Source organism: Notolabrus celidotus, chromosome 16 (genome assembly GCF_009762535.1).
Source record: "Notolabrus celidotus isolate fNotCel1 chromosome 16, fNotCel1.pri, whole genome shotgun sequence".
NCBI classification, from domain to species: Eukaryota; Metazoa; Chordata; class Actinopteri; order Labriformes; family Labridae; genus Notolabrus; species Notolabrus celidotus.
The window spans coordinates 31,822,889-31,841,636 of NC_048287.1; the positions used below are offsets into that span (position 1 = coordinate 31,822,889).

Consider the following 18,748-nt stretch of genomic DNA (forward strand, 5'->3'; position numbering starts at 1 on the left):
CCCAACATGCAGGCCTGCTGAAGTCTCTAAAAGTAGTATGGGAGGTAGAGCCTTCAGTTATCAGGCCCCTCTCCTTTGGAATCATCTACCAGTCAGGGTCCGGGAGGCAGACACCCTCTCTACTTTTAAGAGTAGGCTTCAAACTTTCCTTTTTGATAAAGCTTATAGTTAGAGCTGGATCAGGCTTGGACCAGGACTTAGTTCTGCTGCTATAGGCTTAGACTGACACACTGGGATCCTGTCTTTCCCTCTCTCTCCTCTCTCTGCCTGTCTCTCACTTTAACTCTTCCTGTCCCATTAAAGTTACTAACCATAGACCTTTCTGGAGTCCCTGAGCTCCCTTGTCTCGTAGGTTCCTCTGGATCTCTGCTGGAGATTCCTTTTTTGGGGTCTGTTATTCATCCTTTCTTTCTTTCTTTCTTTCTTTCTTTCTTTCTTTCTTTTTCTCTTACATTATTTCCCTTTTCTTTTCATTCCATTCTTCTTTCTTTCTTTCTTTCCTTTTTCCCTAGCATTCCATCTTTCTTTATATCTTATATCTTTCTTTCTTTCTTTCTTTCTTTCTTTTTCCCATGTTTCTTCATCCTTTGCCTCCTTTTCTTATCCCGTCCTTTCCCTCTGTCATTCTTTCTTTCTTTCTTTCCTACTTTTCCTTTCCTTCCTTCTTTCCGTCCTTCCTTTCTTTCTTTCTTTCTTTCTTTCTTTCTTTCTTTCTTTCTTTCTTTCTTTCTTTCTTTCTTTCTTTCTTTCTTTCTTTCTTTCTTTCTTTCTCTGTCTCCTTTTCTTATCCCATCCTTTCCTTCTGTCATTCCTTCACCATTTCGTCTCCTCTTTTTCTTTCTTCTGGTCTCCCTCTCTTCTCTCTTTTCTTAGTCCTTTCTGGAGTCCCTGAGCTCCCTTGTCTCGTAGGTTCCTCTGGATCTCTGCTGCTGTGGACGTGGTCCAGACTCCAGCTGCTACAACTACTACTATCCGTCTCCCCACTATCATCTCTCTCTCTCTCTTCATCTCCCTCTATCCCTCTCTCCAACACGGTCTCAGCAGATGTGTGTCTAACATGAGTCTGGTCCTGCTGGAGGTTTCTGCCTGTTAAAGGAAGTTTGTCCTTGCCACTGTAACTTGCTAAATACTGCACAGTGCTCTGCTCATGGTGGATTAAGATGAGATCAGACTGAGTCCTAAATGACAGGTAGAAGATGTTCCTACCTGGCTGGTGAAGGTGATGTAGTAGGTCATGTACTGGATGGGAGGCGGAGTCCAGAGCAGAGTGACGGATGTCTCTGTCACATCACGAGTGGTCAGCTGAGAAACACCTGACATGGCTGGAGGAAGAGAAGACAGATTCACATTCATTAAAGCTGGGGTTGGTCGTCAGATTTAGATCCACTTTTTGTTGGGATCTTTTGGGTTCTGACACTTTTGGATCATTAAACATGCCCCGGGTCAAGTTGACCCAGGAACATTATTGCTGTCCCTAAGAAACGAACACAACAGGAGGGTTAAAGGATAAAGTTATGGGGCGATATTAACTCTCCAAGAGGGATGAAGAGGCCCAGCAGAAGAAGCAGGAGGAAGAGGAGAAGGAAGAGGAGGATCCTTTAAAGGAAGAGGAAGGAGGGAAGGAGATGTCTGTGATGTAGAATCAGAGCTAGACAACATGGACTGAGGAAGACAAGGTGATGACACAGCTTCTTTATCTAACTCTGATTCTTTCATTCACTCTGTTAGAGTCCAGATCTTCCTCTTCCTCTTCCTGTTGGTGGTCTTGTTTGTTTGTTTCAGGTCTTAAAGGAGGCTGAGTTTTAACCTCTAAAACTCCTTACTGGAGCTTTAATTCAGATCAAACACAGAGCGCCGGTTTAAAGCTCCTGGTAGAGCTCTGGTCCTCTTCCTTAATGTGCAGACTCTAGCCAAGTGCTCAAGCTTCAGGAGGAGGTGGAGACATGTGGTTTATCTTTATATACAGTAGAGTCAATAAGCGAGACTCTGAGGCTCAACCTATTAGATTAAATTAGATCCACCAGGTTGGCACCGTACATCACAGCGTCTGTCATCTCTGAGTGAGGTTGAGTTTGACATGTAGAGCGCTCTGAGTTGTCAGATGACTGGAAAGGTGTAACATGAAGTGTTTATCCATTTAACATTCTTCTAAAGCAGCAGCTTCAGATTCAGATTTTCCACCATGTTCCATCAACATCGGACATAATTCACTCTAATAAACCACAAACTGAAACATGTGTCGAGCTGAGCTGAGCGAGGCTGCCAGCACGGAGCCCTCCGCCTGGCAGAGGCACACAGCTGATGTGCAGCGTCACACGGAGAAGGTTTTCGTGCACGAGTTCCACATAAAGTCTGTTCTGAAGAATTCACTGCTCAGTGGGTCACCGAGAATCTGACGCAGAGTTTTCCGTAACAAACTGAACCAGAGAGAGAGAGAGAGAGAGAGAGAGAGAGAGAGAGAGAGAGAGAGAGAGAGAGACTCTGAGGTGTGTGGCGGGCGACCAAACCTGCTCACACGTGGTCACAAACATTAAACTCATTTTATGTTTATTCCAAAGAAAACATTTTATAGAAAGATTCTCATGATGGTAAAACAAGAATACAACTGAAGCAGTGATTCTCCCCTCCAGCAGCACAAACAGGAAACAGTTCCTGTTGTTCTTGTTTCTGTAGTTTTGGTCTCTTTTAGGAGCTGGAAACTGAGTTGTGGTAACAAGTGGTGACGCAGAGTTCTTGACTTTGTTTGTTTCATTTGAATTTTGTGACCAGTGAGCTGAAAAACCAAGAAGCCTGAGAGTCACGGCTGTTCTCGAGTCTGTCATAAATAAACAGTCATGATGAGTGATGTGTGTATTTAGCTAACCACACCGTTAAACATCATTAAACTGCATGTAACCACTGTTGAGGAAGTTTTCTACCACTGGTGAAGAATGAAATAGAGACTTCTGCCGGCCGACAAGGTTCTTTTGAAGAAAGACCCGAACATGGGGAGACCTAAACATTTAGACCTGCAGAACGCCCCCTAAGATTTTATTTAATTGATTGCTTTTGTTCTAATGGATTTTATTTTATTTTTATGCTCATCTTTTTATTTTATTTAATTTCTCTGGTATTTATTTTATTTTATTTTATTGATTGATTTTATTTGTATTCTATGTTCTTTTTTTATTTTATTTCTCTGGTATTTATTTTATTCTAATTTAATTGATTTATTTTATTTCTATTCTTTATTATCTTTTTATCATTTTATTTTATTTTATTCCTCTTGTGTTTATTAGATTTCATTTAATTGTTTGATTTTTTAATTTGTATTCTACATTCTTTTTTATTATTTTATTTCTCTGGTATTTATTTTATTCTTATTTTATTGATTTATATTATTTTATTCCTCTTGTGTTTATTAGATTCTATTTAATTGATTTTATTTTAAATTTGTATTCTATATTTGTTTTTATTATCTTATTTCTCTGGTATTTATTTTATTGATTGATTTTATTTCTATTTTATATTCTTTTTTATTTTATTTCTCTGGTATTTATTTTATTCTTATTTAATTGATTTATTTTATTTTATTCCTCTGGTGTTTATTAGATTGTATTTTATTGATTGATTTTATTTTATTTCTATTCTATATTTTTTTTTATTTTATTTCTCTTGATTTTTATTTAATTCTTATTTAATAGATTTATTTAATTTAATTTCTATTCTATATTCTTTTTTGTTATTTAATTGTATTTCTCTGGTTTTTTGTTTTCTTTTATATTATTGATTTTCTTTTATTTCTATTCTTTTTATTTTATTTTTCTGGATTTTTATTTTATTTTTAACTCGATTTTGTTTTATTTCTATTCTATATTCTTTTTCTATTATTTGATTTCTCTAGTATTTATTTAATTGAATTTAATAGATTTATTTTATTTTGAAGTATATCATGTCACATTCCTCTATTTTGTTTAGTCTTGTATAATTTAACCTGATGGTGTTGTTCTCTGTCTCTCTGTTGTTTATTGAAGCACTTTGAACTGCATGCTTTAATGTATGAAAGGTTAAATATAAATAAAGATGAGTTAAAACAGACCAAGAGAGGAAATGTTAAAGGGCCTGTATGCGCCTCATAGAAACTTGTAGATAAAACTAAACTCAAAAGTTGCTTCATCCCTGTTATCTCTCTCTCCCTCCCTCTCTCATGGAGCCTCAGATTGTGAGACATCCCGTCTTTCGCTGTGACCAGAGGTCAGCTAGATTTTGAAAAACACTTAACACTCCCACATGTGTGAGCAGCCTCGCCCTCAGGCCGCCCGCAGCAGTCTGAGGGCGTTTTTACGGGCAGCAGATCTGACTCCCGCTGCGCTGTTAATGAAACAGTTCCCTCACTGGAAGCACGGACAAGCTAATACGCTAATGTAGCCTGGCAACAACAAAAACAAGAAGAAGTGTGAAGCAAGTAAAAAGACCCACTGAGTCGGTAATGATGCCTTAAAGCAGGGAAGTGAATAAAAATGTCCTCAAAACAGAGAGATCTGTTTCTGTCAGGAGGGAAATAATGAGATATTAGAATATCCTTAAAGTCTGCAAACATTTAACACCTGCATCCTCCCAGAAATGACAAACTGTCGGCTCTCAAGTGTCAGACTCATTTAGTAATCATGAGGAAATGTGTGACATTAGAGTTTAACATCTGGGATGAGCAAACTCTTCTTATGAAGTGTTCTCTAAACCTGAAAAACTAAAGGAGAGAGGTCTGTGCTCTGGATTCCCTGAGTGTATAACTAAATATATCGTACTGTCAAAGTTAAATTGAATTCATGTACAGATTATTTTGAGGTCATCCAGAGGTGAAAAGTTTGTGCGTGACATCCCATGAGATACTGAAGCACCTAAAGGCTCATGTGCATCGCCAATCTAGCCCCAAATGAATGCATAAAGCTTCTTTACATACTCTTTTTTCGTTGTTTAGCGTCGCTCGAGTGTCTGCTTGTTGCAGCAGCTCTCTCTTGGTTCTTTTTTCATATCTGTTTACTTCTCTTTGATTTCTTTGCCTGTCAGGACTTTTAAGGACTCATTTGTTGGCCATAGACACCAAACTGCCTACGTTTGCAGGGGTGTTTTTACTATTTTTGTTCCTGTGTGTGTCCGGAGATCCTGCATGTAACCATGGTTGCATTGTTTACATGCGAAATCAGCTGTTAGCAGCCTGTAGCATGTCGATGCTAAATGCTAGGCCCAATGATCCCTGCGAGCTGAGGAGAAGGAGGCAAGGACGACATGGACTTATCCTTCCACCCACTGTTATGGGGACTGTAAGATCTATCTACGATAAGGTGGACGAGCTAACCCAGCACCAGAGTAGCATCATGCTAACAGAGCTAACACCGGACACGAACGCCACATTGGAAGGATTTCACCTGCTGTGGGCGGACAGGATACAGGAGAGCAGGACCGAACTAACTGGGGAAGCAGGCCAGCTCAGTCCTGGACCCTGTGGAGGTGGTGGCTGACAGGAGGATTATGACCAAGCTGTCGTCTCTGATGAACATTTCTTTCCTCTATATATTCTTGTTAAATTCTTGTTCTGTACACCTTCTTGTTTGCTGCTGTAACTCCATGAATTTCCCCGTTGTGGGACGAATAAAGGAGGATCTTATCTTATCTTATTAGTGCACATTTAGCAGGTGTAAAAGTTGTGCAATGTGAGTCAGACTTGAAGTTTTGGGACTGATATCAAATATTAGGGGTGTAACGATTCAACTACTACATCCATGTATCGATTTATATCCCTATGATCCGACTACATCGATCTGTGCTCGGCAAGTTAGCCTTCCGGACGACATATATCGATCTAACGTCGTTTTAAAAGGTAATAAATTGATTGTATGGATTCTAGGAAATAACACATGTGATTTAAGAACGGCAGGCTTTATAAGGATGTCTTTTTTTTTTGCACTTTTTTTAAAGTTATATTTTTTGGCCTTTTTTTTCTTTATTTGATAGGACAGCTGAAGAGAGACAGGAAACGTGGGGAGCAGAGAGAGGGGGAAGACATGCAGGAAATGGTCGACCGGCCGGGAATCGAACCGGCGACCCCTGCGATGAGGACTGTAGCCTCTGTACGTGGGGCGCTTAGATCATCAAGGTAACATCAGCTCTGCAGAAGCCTCAGGTCTCTCCAGCATGTTTAGTCAGAGACGAGGACAAAACTCGGCTCGGGCCAAAAACATGACGGCAACAACAGGAATCTAGCACTGTCCAGTATTAAGGTACTTATCTCACAGTCATACTTCTTTTGGCTAAGAAGTTACTGAATTGTTTCAGATCGTATCGTTCTAAATGCACCAATATCGTCCTTTAATCGTATCGGCAACCACGAATCATGATATGAATTGAAGCGTAGTTAAAAAGAATCGTTACACCCCTATTATTTATAGAATTGGGTATCGTCTGCGTAGAAGTGAAACGTCACAATGTAAAACCAGTTATTTGCTGTTCATGATTCATATTTCAGGCATACATAAGGGAGCCTAGGACACAGCCCTGTGGTACACCATAATTAAGTGTCACAGATGAGGACAATCTGGAAACCCAATCAGGATATGTTATGAATTCGTTGGGTTTGACTCACCTGTGTCACAGTTAGGTCCGGTCTTTCCCTCCTCGCACTGGCTGCAGTCCGGTCCGGTGAACCCACGCCGGCAAACGCACTTTCCTTTGACACACTTTCCTTTGTTGCTGCAGTTATTGGGGCAGCCTTTGGCGGAGCAGTCCGGCCCAGCGAGGCCAACGTCGCAAATGCATTTCCCGTTCACGCACTTCCCACGGTTGCTGCAGTTATTGGGGCACGCTTTGGCGGAGCAGTCTTCGCCTGTGAATCCATCGTTGCAGACGCACTGTCCGTTAACGCACCGACCTTTGTTGTTGCAGTTTCCGGGGCAGGCGGTCTCGGAGCAGTCCTCACCGGTGAAGCCAGCGTCACAGACGCACTGTCCGTTAACGCACCGCCCCCTGTTCTTGCAGTTTCCAGGACAGGCCCTCTCAGAGCAGTCCTCACCGATGAAGCCAGCGTCACAGACGCACTGTCCGTTAACGCACCGCCCCCTGTTCTTGCAGTTTCCAGGACAGGCCCTCTCAGAGCAATCGTCACCCGTGAAGCCGCTGTCACAAACGCACTTCCCGTTCACGCACCGCCCTCTGTTCTTGCAGTTTCCAGGACAGGCCCTCTCAGAGCAGTCCTCGCCGGTGAAGCCAGCATCACAGACGCACTGTCCGTTAAGGCACCGCCCCTTGTTGTTGCAGTTTCCAGGACAGGCCCTCTCAGAGCAGTCCTTCCCAGTGAAGCCGCTGTCACAGACACACTGTCCGTTAACACACCTCCCCTTGTTGTTGCAGTTTCCAGGACAGGCCCTCTCAGAGCAGTCCTTCCCAGTGAAGCCGCTGTCACAGACGCACTGTCCGTTAACGCACCGCCCCTTGTTGTTGCAGTTTCCGGGACAGGCCCTCTCAGAGCAATCTTTGCCAGTGAAGCCGCTGTCACAGACGCACTGTCCGTTAACACACCTCCCCTTGTTGTTGCAGTTTCCGGGACAGGCGGTCTCAGAGCAGTCCTCCCCCGTGAAGCCAGCGTCACACATACATTGACCGTTCACACACCTCCCCCGGTCGTAGCAGTCGTTTAGGCAGATTATCTCCGAGCAATCTGGGCCACCGAATCCCTCGTCGCAGACACACTCCCCGTCTACACAGCGCCCCTTGTTGTTGCAGTTCCCAGGGCAGGCGGACTTTGAGCAATCTGTACCAGAGTAACCGCTTTCGCACACACATCTACCGTTTACACACCTTCCTCGGTTGTTGCAGTTGTCCGGACAGCCCCTCTTGGAGCAATCTGGTCCGGTGAATCCAGGATTACACACACACCGTCCGTTGACGCAGCGCCCCTTGTTGTTGCACTTACCAGGACAGGATTCGTCCGAGCAACTCGGGCCGGTGAAGCCGCTGTCGCACACGCACTTCCCGTTGACGCATCGCCCCTTGTTGCTGCAGTTGTCAGGGCAGCCTCCCTGTAGGCAGTCGGGACCAGTGAAACCAGGATCGCAGACACACTGTCCGTTCACACACTTGCCCTTGTTGTTGCAGTTTCCAGGACAGTTGGACTCGCTGCAGTCCGTTCCGCTGTAACCTGGGAAGCAGACACACTTGCCGTCCACGCATCGACCCTGATCATTGCACTCGTTGGGACACTCGCCAACGCCTGGTTTGATGGTACAGCCCACACCTGAAGCAGAGGGAGGGGAGGGGAAAGACACAGATCGGTTAGACTCTTCAGACGGACATGAAACAGACATTTCTTGCAGCATGACAGCAAAATGATCAGGATACATCAGGGACCTTGGAGAAAGGGCTGCAAGTCGCAACCCTGTGGCAACCTCCAGGTTTGAGAGACGAAGCTAATGCTGACGTGCTAAAAACTGCAGTTCCTCAAGTGTCCACTTGAGGCTGGTTCTGAAAGCCCTGGAAGCCACATACACACACATTCAAAAAGCTGATCTTTGAAGATATTAAGGTTACGAGTTTTGCATAATTAGGAGCACAATGGAGCTGCTAGTGCAGAGGCTAAAGGCCCGTCTCAACTCCACTTCTTTGCCTCAATCTACGTTGACTTAAGTTAGGCTCAGCATTTCCAATATGGCGACCATCGTCGATAGGCTTACAAAGTCTGCTTGAGAATCTGACGAGTGACGTCAAGGAGACTAGGTCCATGTTTTATACAGTCTACTTTCTCACGGACGTGCTGGACTCCAGCGTCAACAGATACTTCTCCTACTACTACTTAGCTGAATCTGGATATTCCCAACCACAACGTCTCCATTGACGGCTTCCAGACTGTCCGATGGACCGGGATAGCACAGAGATGAGATCAGGTCTGATCCTGTCTTGATGTTGGGTCTCTGTTAATAATTTAACATAGAGTACAGTCTATTTGTCAATCAATCTTTATTTGTATAGCGCCAAATCACAACAAACGTTATCTCAAGACGCTTTTACAAACATAGGAGGTCTAGACCACTCTATGTCAAATTATGAACAGAGACCCAACACCAAGACAGGGTAAGACTCAGTCTGACCCCACCTTAATCCATCATGAGCATTACACATCGCAGTATTTAGCTAGTTACAGTGGTGAGGAAAAACTTCCTTTTAAAAGGCAGAAACCTCCAGCAGGACCAGACTCATGTTAGACAGCCATCATGCCTCGACCGAGTTGGGTCTGGAAAGACAGATAGAGGGGAGTAAGAGAGAGAAGTGATAGTGATGAGACGAGTCGTAGAAGCTGTTGCCGCTGGAGTCCAGCACGTCCGATTTGTACTGCTCTGTTTGTAAAATCTCGTATTTGAAGCTATTGTGGAAGTGTTAAAAACTGCAGTTCATCGAGTGTCCACTAGAGGCTGGCTCCGGAAGTACCAGAAACCACATACACACCCATTCAAAACATGTTTACAGCCTGGTTCAAAAGACAAGTGTAGTCTGGATAGCTCATTGCTCGATCGGCACACACTGTACGGGGGGTGAATTTTTTCATAACACGGCAAATTCGAAGATATTGAGATTACGAGTTTTCCATTACGAGAGGCGTGGCTGACTTGATTGACAGGTGGGAACACTGTAGCTGTTAGCGAGGAGGCTAAAGGCCCGCCTCTTTAAGTCACACTCGCTCGACAGCAGTTATGTTGTGAGTTCAGCATTTCCAATATGGCTGCCGCCAACGATTGGCTTCAAAACAGCGCTTCAGGAACAGATGGCTGACGTCACGTGAATTGGCGCTTTACGAATAAAGATTGATTGATTTATTGGTTATAACCAGACCCTGGTGGCCTGGCTGGTGGACTACAGCTTCTGCACATGTCGCACGTTTCAAAACCAAACAGGCGTCCCTCAGATTTTTTTTGTGAAGATCTGTTACAGAAATCTGGACAAAGTCTTTTTAAGTACCTGTGATGGATCCGATCTCACGCTACCCTCACTGCAAACTTTATTGATTTGTGCTGGATCCTTAAACTTTGCATATCAGTATCATCCAGATGATGATCTGTATTTATTAGGATCCTCATTGATCTCATGTGTCCCCTTGATAATGTTTCAGTCCATTCTGTAACTGGATTCATGCACCTCACATTCCTTCGTGCATATCTGGCACTTGAAAAGTCTTTTGTGCATCGTCTGGCCTTTTCTGAGAGTCCTGCTATGTTGGAAGTGTCCGTCTCTTGTTTCTCTTTCTGTCACATCTGTTTGGAACCAGATGGACCAAATGGACGTAGTTTAACTCACTGGAATAAAAGAGATCACTTCAGTGATCAAAGGTAATTTTCTACAGATTTAGACATTTTTTCTGCGATCTGCAGCATGTGGCATGAGTCCTTTAGGTTAGAAAGAAACAAACTGAATTATAAACAGAGAGAACATATGGGTACCATGACCATGATGCTCTTACATCTACAGTCACTAAAAACAAAGCGTCTGAATCCGGCTAGACATCTCGAACCCCGGGGGTTTAAAATGATGCAGAGGGGTTGACGGATGATTTGAAAAGGAGCACAGAAAAACAAATGTCCGTCAGATGTCTACCTGCAGGAGACTTAAAGCTGATGTAGTTAAAAATGTGAAGTTTATCCTGAGGGAGGTGCTAAGAAGAGGTCAGACTTTGAAGTAATCCTGGGGAATGTCAAGGAGTTGATTATCTGCCTCTAGACGGACATCGCCGTCACCAGGGCAGAAAGAAGCTTTAGCTTGTCGAGTTAGAGTCGTGGAAGTTTACTGACGAACCCTTTAAAACTTTCCATCCAGTGTCCTGCTTTTGTGTTTGGGTGGTTGGGGTGTGGAGGTCTGATCCTCTCTGATGAGTTTGTAATTATCCTGCTCTGTTTGTGCGGAGGGTGGAGAGGGTGGAGGAGGGGGGGGCTACAATGGATTGGGAGGAGGTCGAGACTGAGATCACACTGGGCAGAGAGCTTCACACACACACACACACACACACACACACGCACACACACACACACACACACACACACACACACAGAGAGAGCCGGGTTAGCTCACACGTTGAGCTCTGCCAGTAAAACACGTGATCTGTTCTGCTCTCACAGACGTCCTGAGTGATGATTGTAAATCTGTAAGAAATAACTCGACTGACATCAGAGTTGTGTGCTTTACTTTGAGCGCTGAGATTAAGTCTAATTTTATAATTGAGGGTGAACTCCAGCATTATAAATCTGCTCTTTGTTTACTGAGTCTTGTTATTGCTTGAACCAGCTGCAGCGTTATCTTCAGGGACATTCACTCCTGACCAAAAGAAGTCCACTAAGAGTTCTTGTTTTTGTCACTGACTCAGGCTCGGACTCTCGGAGAGGATCCCTGCAGAGACAGACCTTTCTGTTAAAGAGTAAAGGTTCTGTTTGGAAAGCAGAAACAGCCGTTACATCCCTCTCCCATCAAGTAACAGTTTTAATTGATAGAGTCAGACTTTGAAGAGAGCCATGAAACAAATACTGCAAGGATTTCTTCTGTAATGTTGAAAGACTTGAGTCTTGAGTGGTGAGAGCTAGCATGGAGGAAGGTGGCTCAAAGACACTGAGGTGCATTTCCACCAAGATTCCAGGGGTCTTTTAGCCCCCAGGACTACTTCACCCTGAACTAAAAGGTTCCTGTGCCCCCATTGTTGTCTGCGTTTCGACCGCGGGCTGAAGTCCCGGGTAGATTGTGTAAATCAGGGCAGTGACGTATGGAGAGGAAAAGTAAATGCACTACACCACCAGACCAGTAGAGCTTCTTCTTTTGAAAAGTACACACAAATGCAAAAAAGATAGAACAAATAAAAACTAATGAAAGAAAGAGAAATCAAGAGAATCACAGATGTGTGTGATGTTATTGTGGACGGAGGGAGGAATAAAAACACTGCGGTCAATCTACCAATCAGACACGTTCAGCATTGCAGGCCCCGCCCCCTGAAACTCCTGGGACCTTTGAAAAGTACTACCCCCCTAGCAGGGGCTTTTTAGGGGGGAGATTATCTACCCCTGAACTAAATTTACACCCTGGGTCCACCGGTCGAAATGTACATAGTTCGGAGGTAAAGTTCCTCTTTTTGAAAAAAAATTTGACAAAAAAACATTTTGACAAAAAAAAATTTGTCAAAAAATGTTTTGACAAAAAAACTTTTGACAAAATTTTTTTTGACAGAATTTTTTTTGGACAATTTTTTTTATTGAAAAATATAAAATTTGACAAAAAAATTTGACAAAAAAGTTGACCCTGTCGAAAAAAAAAAAAATTCCTCAAACTTGAAATTGTGCTCCAAAAGCAGAAAAACATGAAAGAAAGTGAAAATGTTGTGCATGTGGTTAAAAACATTGACTCTCACGTGAGCTGAAGGTCTCCAGTTTACAGGGTCACTTTTAAAAGCGGAACACCGGGAGGAGAGACGCATTCATGGTGGGCTGAGAGAAGACTACTGTTACAAGCTGCTAAATCAAGAGAATCACAGCTTCTTCTTTTGAAAAGTACACACACATACAAAAAAGATGGAACAAATAAAGACTAATGAAAGAAAGAGAAATCAAGAGAATCACAGATGGAAAAAAACAATGACTGAATGGTTTTTGGAAAATTTGAAAAAAAAAAAAAATTTGAACCAAAAAATTTTGAAAAAACATTTTGAAGAAAAAAATTTGAGAAAATCTTTGAAAAAATTTTTTGAAAAAAAAATTAAAAAAAAAATTTGACCAAATTTTTTTTGACAATTAAAAAAAAAAAAAAAAAGATAGAACAAATAAAAACTAATGAAAGAAAGAGAAATCAAGAGAATCGCAGATGTGTGTGATGTTATTGTGGACGGAGGGAGGAATCAGGAATCTACCAATCAGACACGTTCAGCATTGCAGGCCCCGCCCCATGAAACTCCTGGGACCTTTGAAAAGTACTACCCCCCTAGCAGGGGCTTTTTAGGGGGGAGATTATCTATCCCTGAACTAAATTTACACCCTGGGTCCACCGGTCGAAATGTACATAGTTCGGGGGTCAAGTTCCTCCTTTTGAAAAAATTTTTGACAAAAAAAAATTTTGACAAAAAAATTTTTGGACAAAAAAAACTTTTGACAAAAAAATTTTTGGACAAAAAAAACTTTTGACAAAATTTTTTTTGCCAGAATTTTTTTTGACACATTTTTTTATTGAAAAATTTGAAATTTGACAAAAAAATTTGACAAAAAAGTTGACCCTGTCGAAAAAAAAAAAATTCCTCAAACTTGAAATTGTGCTCCAAAAGCAGAAAAACATGAAAAAAAGTGAAAATGTTGGCCATGTGGTTAAAAACATTGACTCTCACGTGAGCTGAAGGTCTCCAGTTTACAGGGTCACTTTTAAAAGCGGAACACCGGGAGGAGAGACGCATTCACGGTGGGCTGAGAGAAGACTACTGTTACAAGCTGCTAAATCAAGAGAATCACAGCTTCTTCTTTTGAAAAGTACACACACATACAAAAAAGATAGAACAAATAAAAACTAATGAAAGAAAGAGAAATCAAGTGAATCACAGATGTGTGTGATGTTATTGTGAGTGAATCTAGAACAGCAGGTTGGTCTCCCAGCCTACACTGAAGACCTCTGCAGCCTCAGAAGAGAGAAGTTCAGCCTCTTTGTGTTTCTCTCTGATGTTGTTGTTCTTGTTTTTGTTTGTTTGTGTCGTTCTGGTTTGTGTTTGTGTACTTTGGAAGTAAAAAAAAGAGAGGATGGAGAGAATGGCTTGCATAAGAGTCGAACCCTGCTCTTAATAAAAACATAATTGTATAAAGAATCGACATTTTTGATATATTTGTCATCCGTCGGCTAACGCTCAGTGGGTGTGTGTATCCGTGTGTGTGTATCTGTGTGTGTGTGTGTGTGGAGGATGAGTCAGTCAGCTACAGGCCGATCAGTGAAGTAATATAAACTTGGCTGAAACAGAGACACATGCACGTGATGGGGCAGATCATCAATACATGAGTTGGTTTCCAGCTCATATGAAGAGTCACAGCGGGGAGAGATGTGAAGAGAAATAGAACCAGAGCTAGACGAGTCACCACCGACTGATTTACTGTTTTTACTATTATTAACAGGAGGGAACTTCTCTGAGTCACTTCCTGATTCAGATGAAGACACACTCTGTGTCTGCAGGGTCACGGCCTCAGGGAAGACTGGGTTTCATTTTCTTTTTACTTTGATTCCATCGCTGGATGGATAGATTGATGGATGGAAGTAAGGGAAGATGGATGGATGGTTAGATGGATGGTTTGCTGGAAGGATGGATGTATCGTTGGTAGGACAGGTGGACGGAGGGATGGAAGGATGGATGAACAGATCGATGGTTGGTTTGATGGTTGGAAGGATTGAAGGATGGGCGGATGGACTGAAAATTGGGTAGATTGATGTATGGACAGATATATAATTGAGTGAATGGTTGAATGAATGGTAAGATGGATGGATGGATTGTAGGATAGATAGATAGATAGATAGATAGATAGATAGATAGATAGATAGATAGATAGATAGATAGATAGATAGATAGATAGATAGATAGATAGATAGATAGATAGATAGATAGATAGATAGATAGATAGATGATTGGATGGTGTGTTGGATAGATGGACAGCTGACTGGATGGATGATTGGATGGATGTTTTTCTGGATGGATGGATAGATGATAGATGGATGGATGGATGGATGGATGGTTGGATAGTTGAATTGATGAAAGGATGGAAGGATGAATGGTTGGATGAATGGACAGATAGATGATTCTATAGATGGACAGCTGACTGGGTGGATGGATGATTGGATGGATGGATGGATGGATTGATGGATGGATTGATGGGTGGTTGGATGGATGGAATATAGGATAGATGGATGGATTGATAGATAGATGATTAGATGGTGTGTTGGATAGATGGACAGCTGACTGGATGGATGATTGGATTGAACGGTGGATAGATGGATGGATAAATGGAAGGGTGAATGGATGGATGATTGGATGGATGTTTTTCTGGATGGATAGATGGATGGATGATAGATGGATGGATGAAATGATGAGTGGTTGGAAGGATGGATGAATGGATTCTTGGACAGATGGATAGATGGATAGATGGATGGATGGATGGTTGAATGGATGGATGAATGGACAGATAGATAATTCGATAGATGGACAGCTGACTGGGTGGATGGATGATTGGATGGATGGATGAATGGATTGATGTGTGGTTGGAAGGATGGATGGATGGAATATAGGATAGATGGATGGAATGATGGTTGGATGAATGGATTCTTGGATAGATGGATGGATGGATGGATGGATGGATGGATTCTTGGATAGATGGATGGATGGATGGATGGATGGATGGATGGATGGATGGATGAATGGATGGAGGGATGGATGGATGAATGGATGGATGAATGGATGGATGGATGAATGGATGATTGGATGGATGAATGAATGGATGGATGGATGAATGGATGGATGGATGGATGAATGGATGGATGATTGGATGGATGAATGGATGGATGAATGGATGGATGGATGAATGGATGATTGGATGGATGAATGAATGGATGGATGGATGAATGGATGGATGGATGGATGAATGGATGGATGAATGGATGGATGGATGAATGGATGATTGGATGGATGAATGAATGGATGGATGGATGAATGGATGGATGGATGGATGATTGGATGGATGAATGACTGGATGGATGAATGGATGGATGGATGGAGAATGGATGGATATGGATGGATGGATGGATGAATGGATGGATAGATGGATGGATGGATGGATGGATGGATGGATGAATGGATGGATGGATGGATGAATGGTTGGATGGATGAATGGATGAATGGATGGATGGATGGATGAATGGATGGATGGATGAATGGATGGATGAATGGATGGATGGATGGATGAATGGATGGATGGATGGATGGATGGATGAATGGATGGATGGATGGATGAATGGATGGATGGATGGATGGATGGATGAATGGATGGATGGATGGATGAATGGATGGATGGATGAATGGATGGATGGATGGATGAATGGATGGATGAATGGATGGATGGATGGATGAATGGATGGATGGATGGATGGATGGATGAATGGATGGATGGATGGATGAATGGATGGATGGATGGATGGATGGATGGATGGATGGATGGATGGATATCACCTGTACTATGCTTAATGCTGATATACTGGTCCATGGAGGTCTTGTCCCCTCTTAGAAAGAAATGATTTTACATCATGAGTCTGAAAGTTGTTGAGATATTTCTCTGTAAATCACAAACTCCAGCCTCGGTGCTGCAAGAAGAAAGACTGATGTGTTTATAAAAGTCTCTGTGATTGATCCTCTGCAGACCGACATGTTTCACAGAACATCATAAAAACCTAAATCAAACATGTCGACTCTGAACTGACGTCGTGTTTCTGAAAACATGACTAACAACCCTTGATTTAAAACTGTATCCCTCTTTCCTTAGACTCAGCACAATCCCTGATAACTGCCTGACGTGAGTGTGTGTGTGTTTGTTTGTTTGTTTGTTTGTTTGTTTGTTTGTTTGTTTGTTGTCGCTGCAGAGTTTGTGTGCAGTTTACAATCAGACTGTCTCTAATGACGACAAACTTCAGGGCAGAGAGGAGGTTTCTCATTAAAGACAGCTCAGTGTGTTTACAGACCACATGTTGGTACAAACACACAGAGGAGCAAAACAACAACGCAGAACACACACACACACACGCACACACCCACACACACACCCACACGCGTGTGATTCAGAATGTAAATAGACTAAAATCATTTGGACCAGAACAAGGTAGACTGTGTTCCTGTGGTTTGTTTGTTTCTAATACCAGATAAATCATATTCATATGAGCGGGCGTGTGTTTGTGTTTGCTGTCATGGTGCAGGAGAAGGAGGACAGTCAGGACCTTAAATCACATTTCCTGTTTGGGGAGCAGTTTGGACCGATGAGAGCTTTTGGGATCATGTTGGGTTTTATGTTGTTATGTTGAACTTTTATCTGCTTTGTTTGCTTTTTTCGCTGAGGTGACAGCGAACACAGAGACGACAGAAGTGATGTAACGTTGTTCACAGCGTGCTGAGAAGGAACGTCTGTTTGTGCTTTGAGAGTTTTGGCTCGTTAAGGTTCTGTTGGAACGCCTGGCGGTACAGATGACTTACTGTGTACAGAAAAATGAAATGTGAATGACTGGAGTTTGAAACAATGGACAAAATAATGACCTTATGTCCTCAGAACATGGAGTCAGAGCAGGGGTGTCAAACTCATTTCAGTTCAGGGGCCACATACGGCCCAAGTTGATCTAATCTAGTTGAATGGAATGTTTACTGCAAAAGAAAAGATAGATTATAATAATGAAGAAGGTAAAGTTGACTTTTCAGTGGATCATCTTATAGTGCTCTAAAAAGTCTTTATGAATCTCAACCGGATTATGCAAACAGCAAGTAGCCTAATCTATTTCGCGCAGTCTTAAAGGTGACATATCATGCAAAATGGACTTTTAAATGGTTCTCTACCTGAAATCTGTTTCCCTGGCATGTCTACAAACCCCCCGAGAATGAAAAGAATCCATTCTGCCCCTGTTCTGATTTCTCCACCTTTCTGTAAATGTGTGCTGAAACCAGCCGTTTCAGACTTCCGTGTTTTTGTTACGTAACAACAATATCCGGTCTGTAACAGGAAGTCAGAGCTCGGAGCTTGTTCAGCCCATAGACTGTATAAAATACAACTCAACCCCTCCTCCGTTTTTCATTCCCTGCACACATGTGTGCTAACAAGGAGCTTAGGAGGGAGGCATGCTAGTTGTAGACTGTCTTAATAAACACAAAGGTCGCTTTGACTCCCCACGTCTGCAGATTTGAAGATATAGTGGATGATTTTTATTTATCATGGATAAGTGCTAGCGCTAGTTAGCATAGCTACATAGCTACAAGTCGTAGCTGTAGCTGTGTAGCAAGACACACGTCGACATACTGCAGGCGCCTCTCCGTAAGGATCAGATTCTGGATCAGATTCAGAGGGTTGAAGTAACGCGGGTCTGTGAGCAGCCGTGTATATTCAGCCAACATGTAAACATTAGATCAACGTGCCGGACGGCCGAGAGCACACCCACTTCCTGAGGGGGCGTGGTCAGAGAGAAAACAGACTGTTCTGAGCAGGGCTGAAGAAGAGGGCTTTTCAGGCAGACCAGAATCTGATTTCAAAAAGTTTTTTTGAGCATAAACTTTAAAGACATGTTTTGGGGACCTCTTAGACCAATATATATTGATGAAAAAAGCGTGATATGTCACCAACCTCTACCAGAAAGGCAGCAGGACCTTTTCTGAACCATTGGTCACAGATTTAGTGTTTCTTGTTGTTTTATTTGTCAGTATGTCGACGTGTGTCTTGGTACACAGCTACCAACATGTAGCTATGTGGCTATGCTAACTAGCGCTAGCACTTTTCCATGAAAACTAAAAATCATCCACTAGATCTTCAAATCTGCAGACGTGGGGAGTAAAACCGACCTTTGTGTTTATTAAGACAGCCTACAACTAGCATGCCTCCCTCCTAAGCTCCTTGTTAGCACACACGTGTGCAGGTAATGAAAAACGGAGGAGGGGTTGAGTTGTATTTTATACAGTCTATGGGCTGAACAAGCTCCGAGCTCTGACTCCGTG

At 42.5% G+C, this 18,748-nt stretch overlaps 1 protein-coding gene across 4 annotated transcripts in view; it reads right to left on the reverse strand.

Annotated features, from left to right (window-relative positions):
* LOC117828087 (tenascin-like) overlaps nucleotides 1-18,748 on the reverse strand; it is a 114,572-nt gene that overhangs the window by 39,079 nt on the left and 56,745 nt on the right. For all 4 annotated transcript variants that reach the window (XM_034705075.1, XM_034705073.1, XM_034705074.1 and 1 more), the window contains 2 exons: nucleotides 6,620-8,266; nucleotides 1,207-1,322 (listed from right to left, as the gene is read on the reverse strand). In XM_034705075.1, coding sequence (XP_034560966.1) covers nucleotides 1,207-1,322; nucleotides 6,620-8,266 — 1,763 coding nt within the window. The remainder of the gene's footprint in view (nucleotides 1-1,206; nucleotides 1,323-6,619; nucleotides 8,267-18,748) is intronic.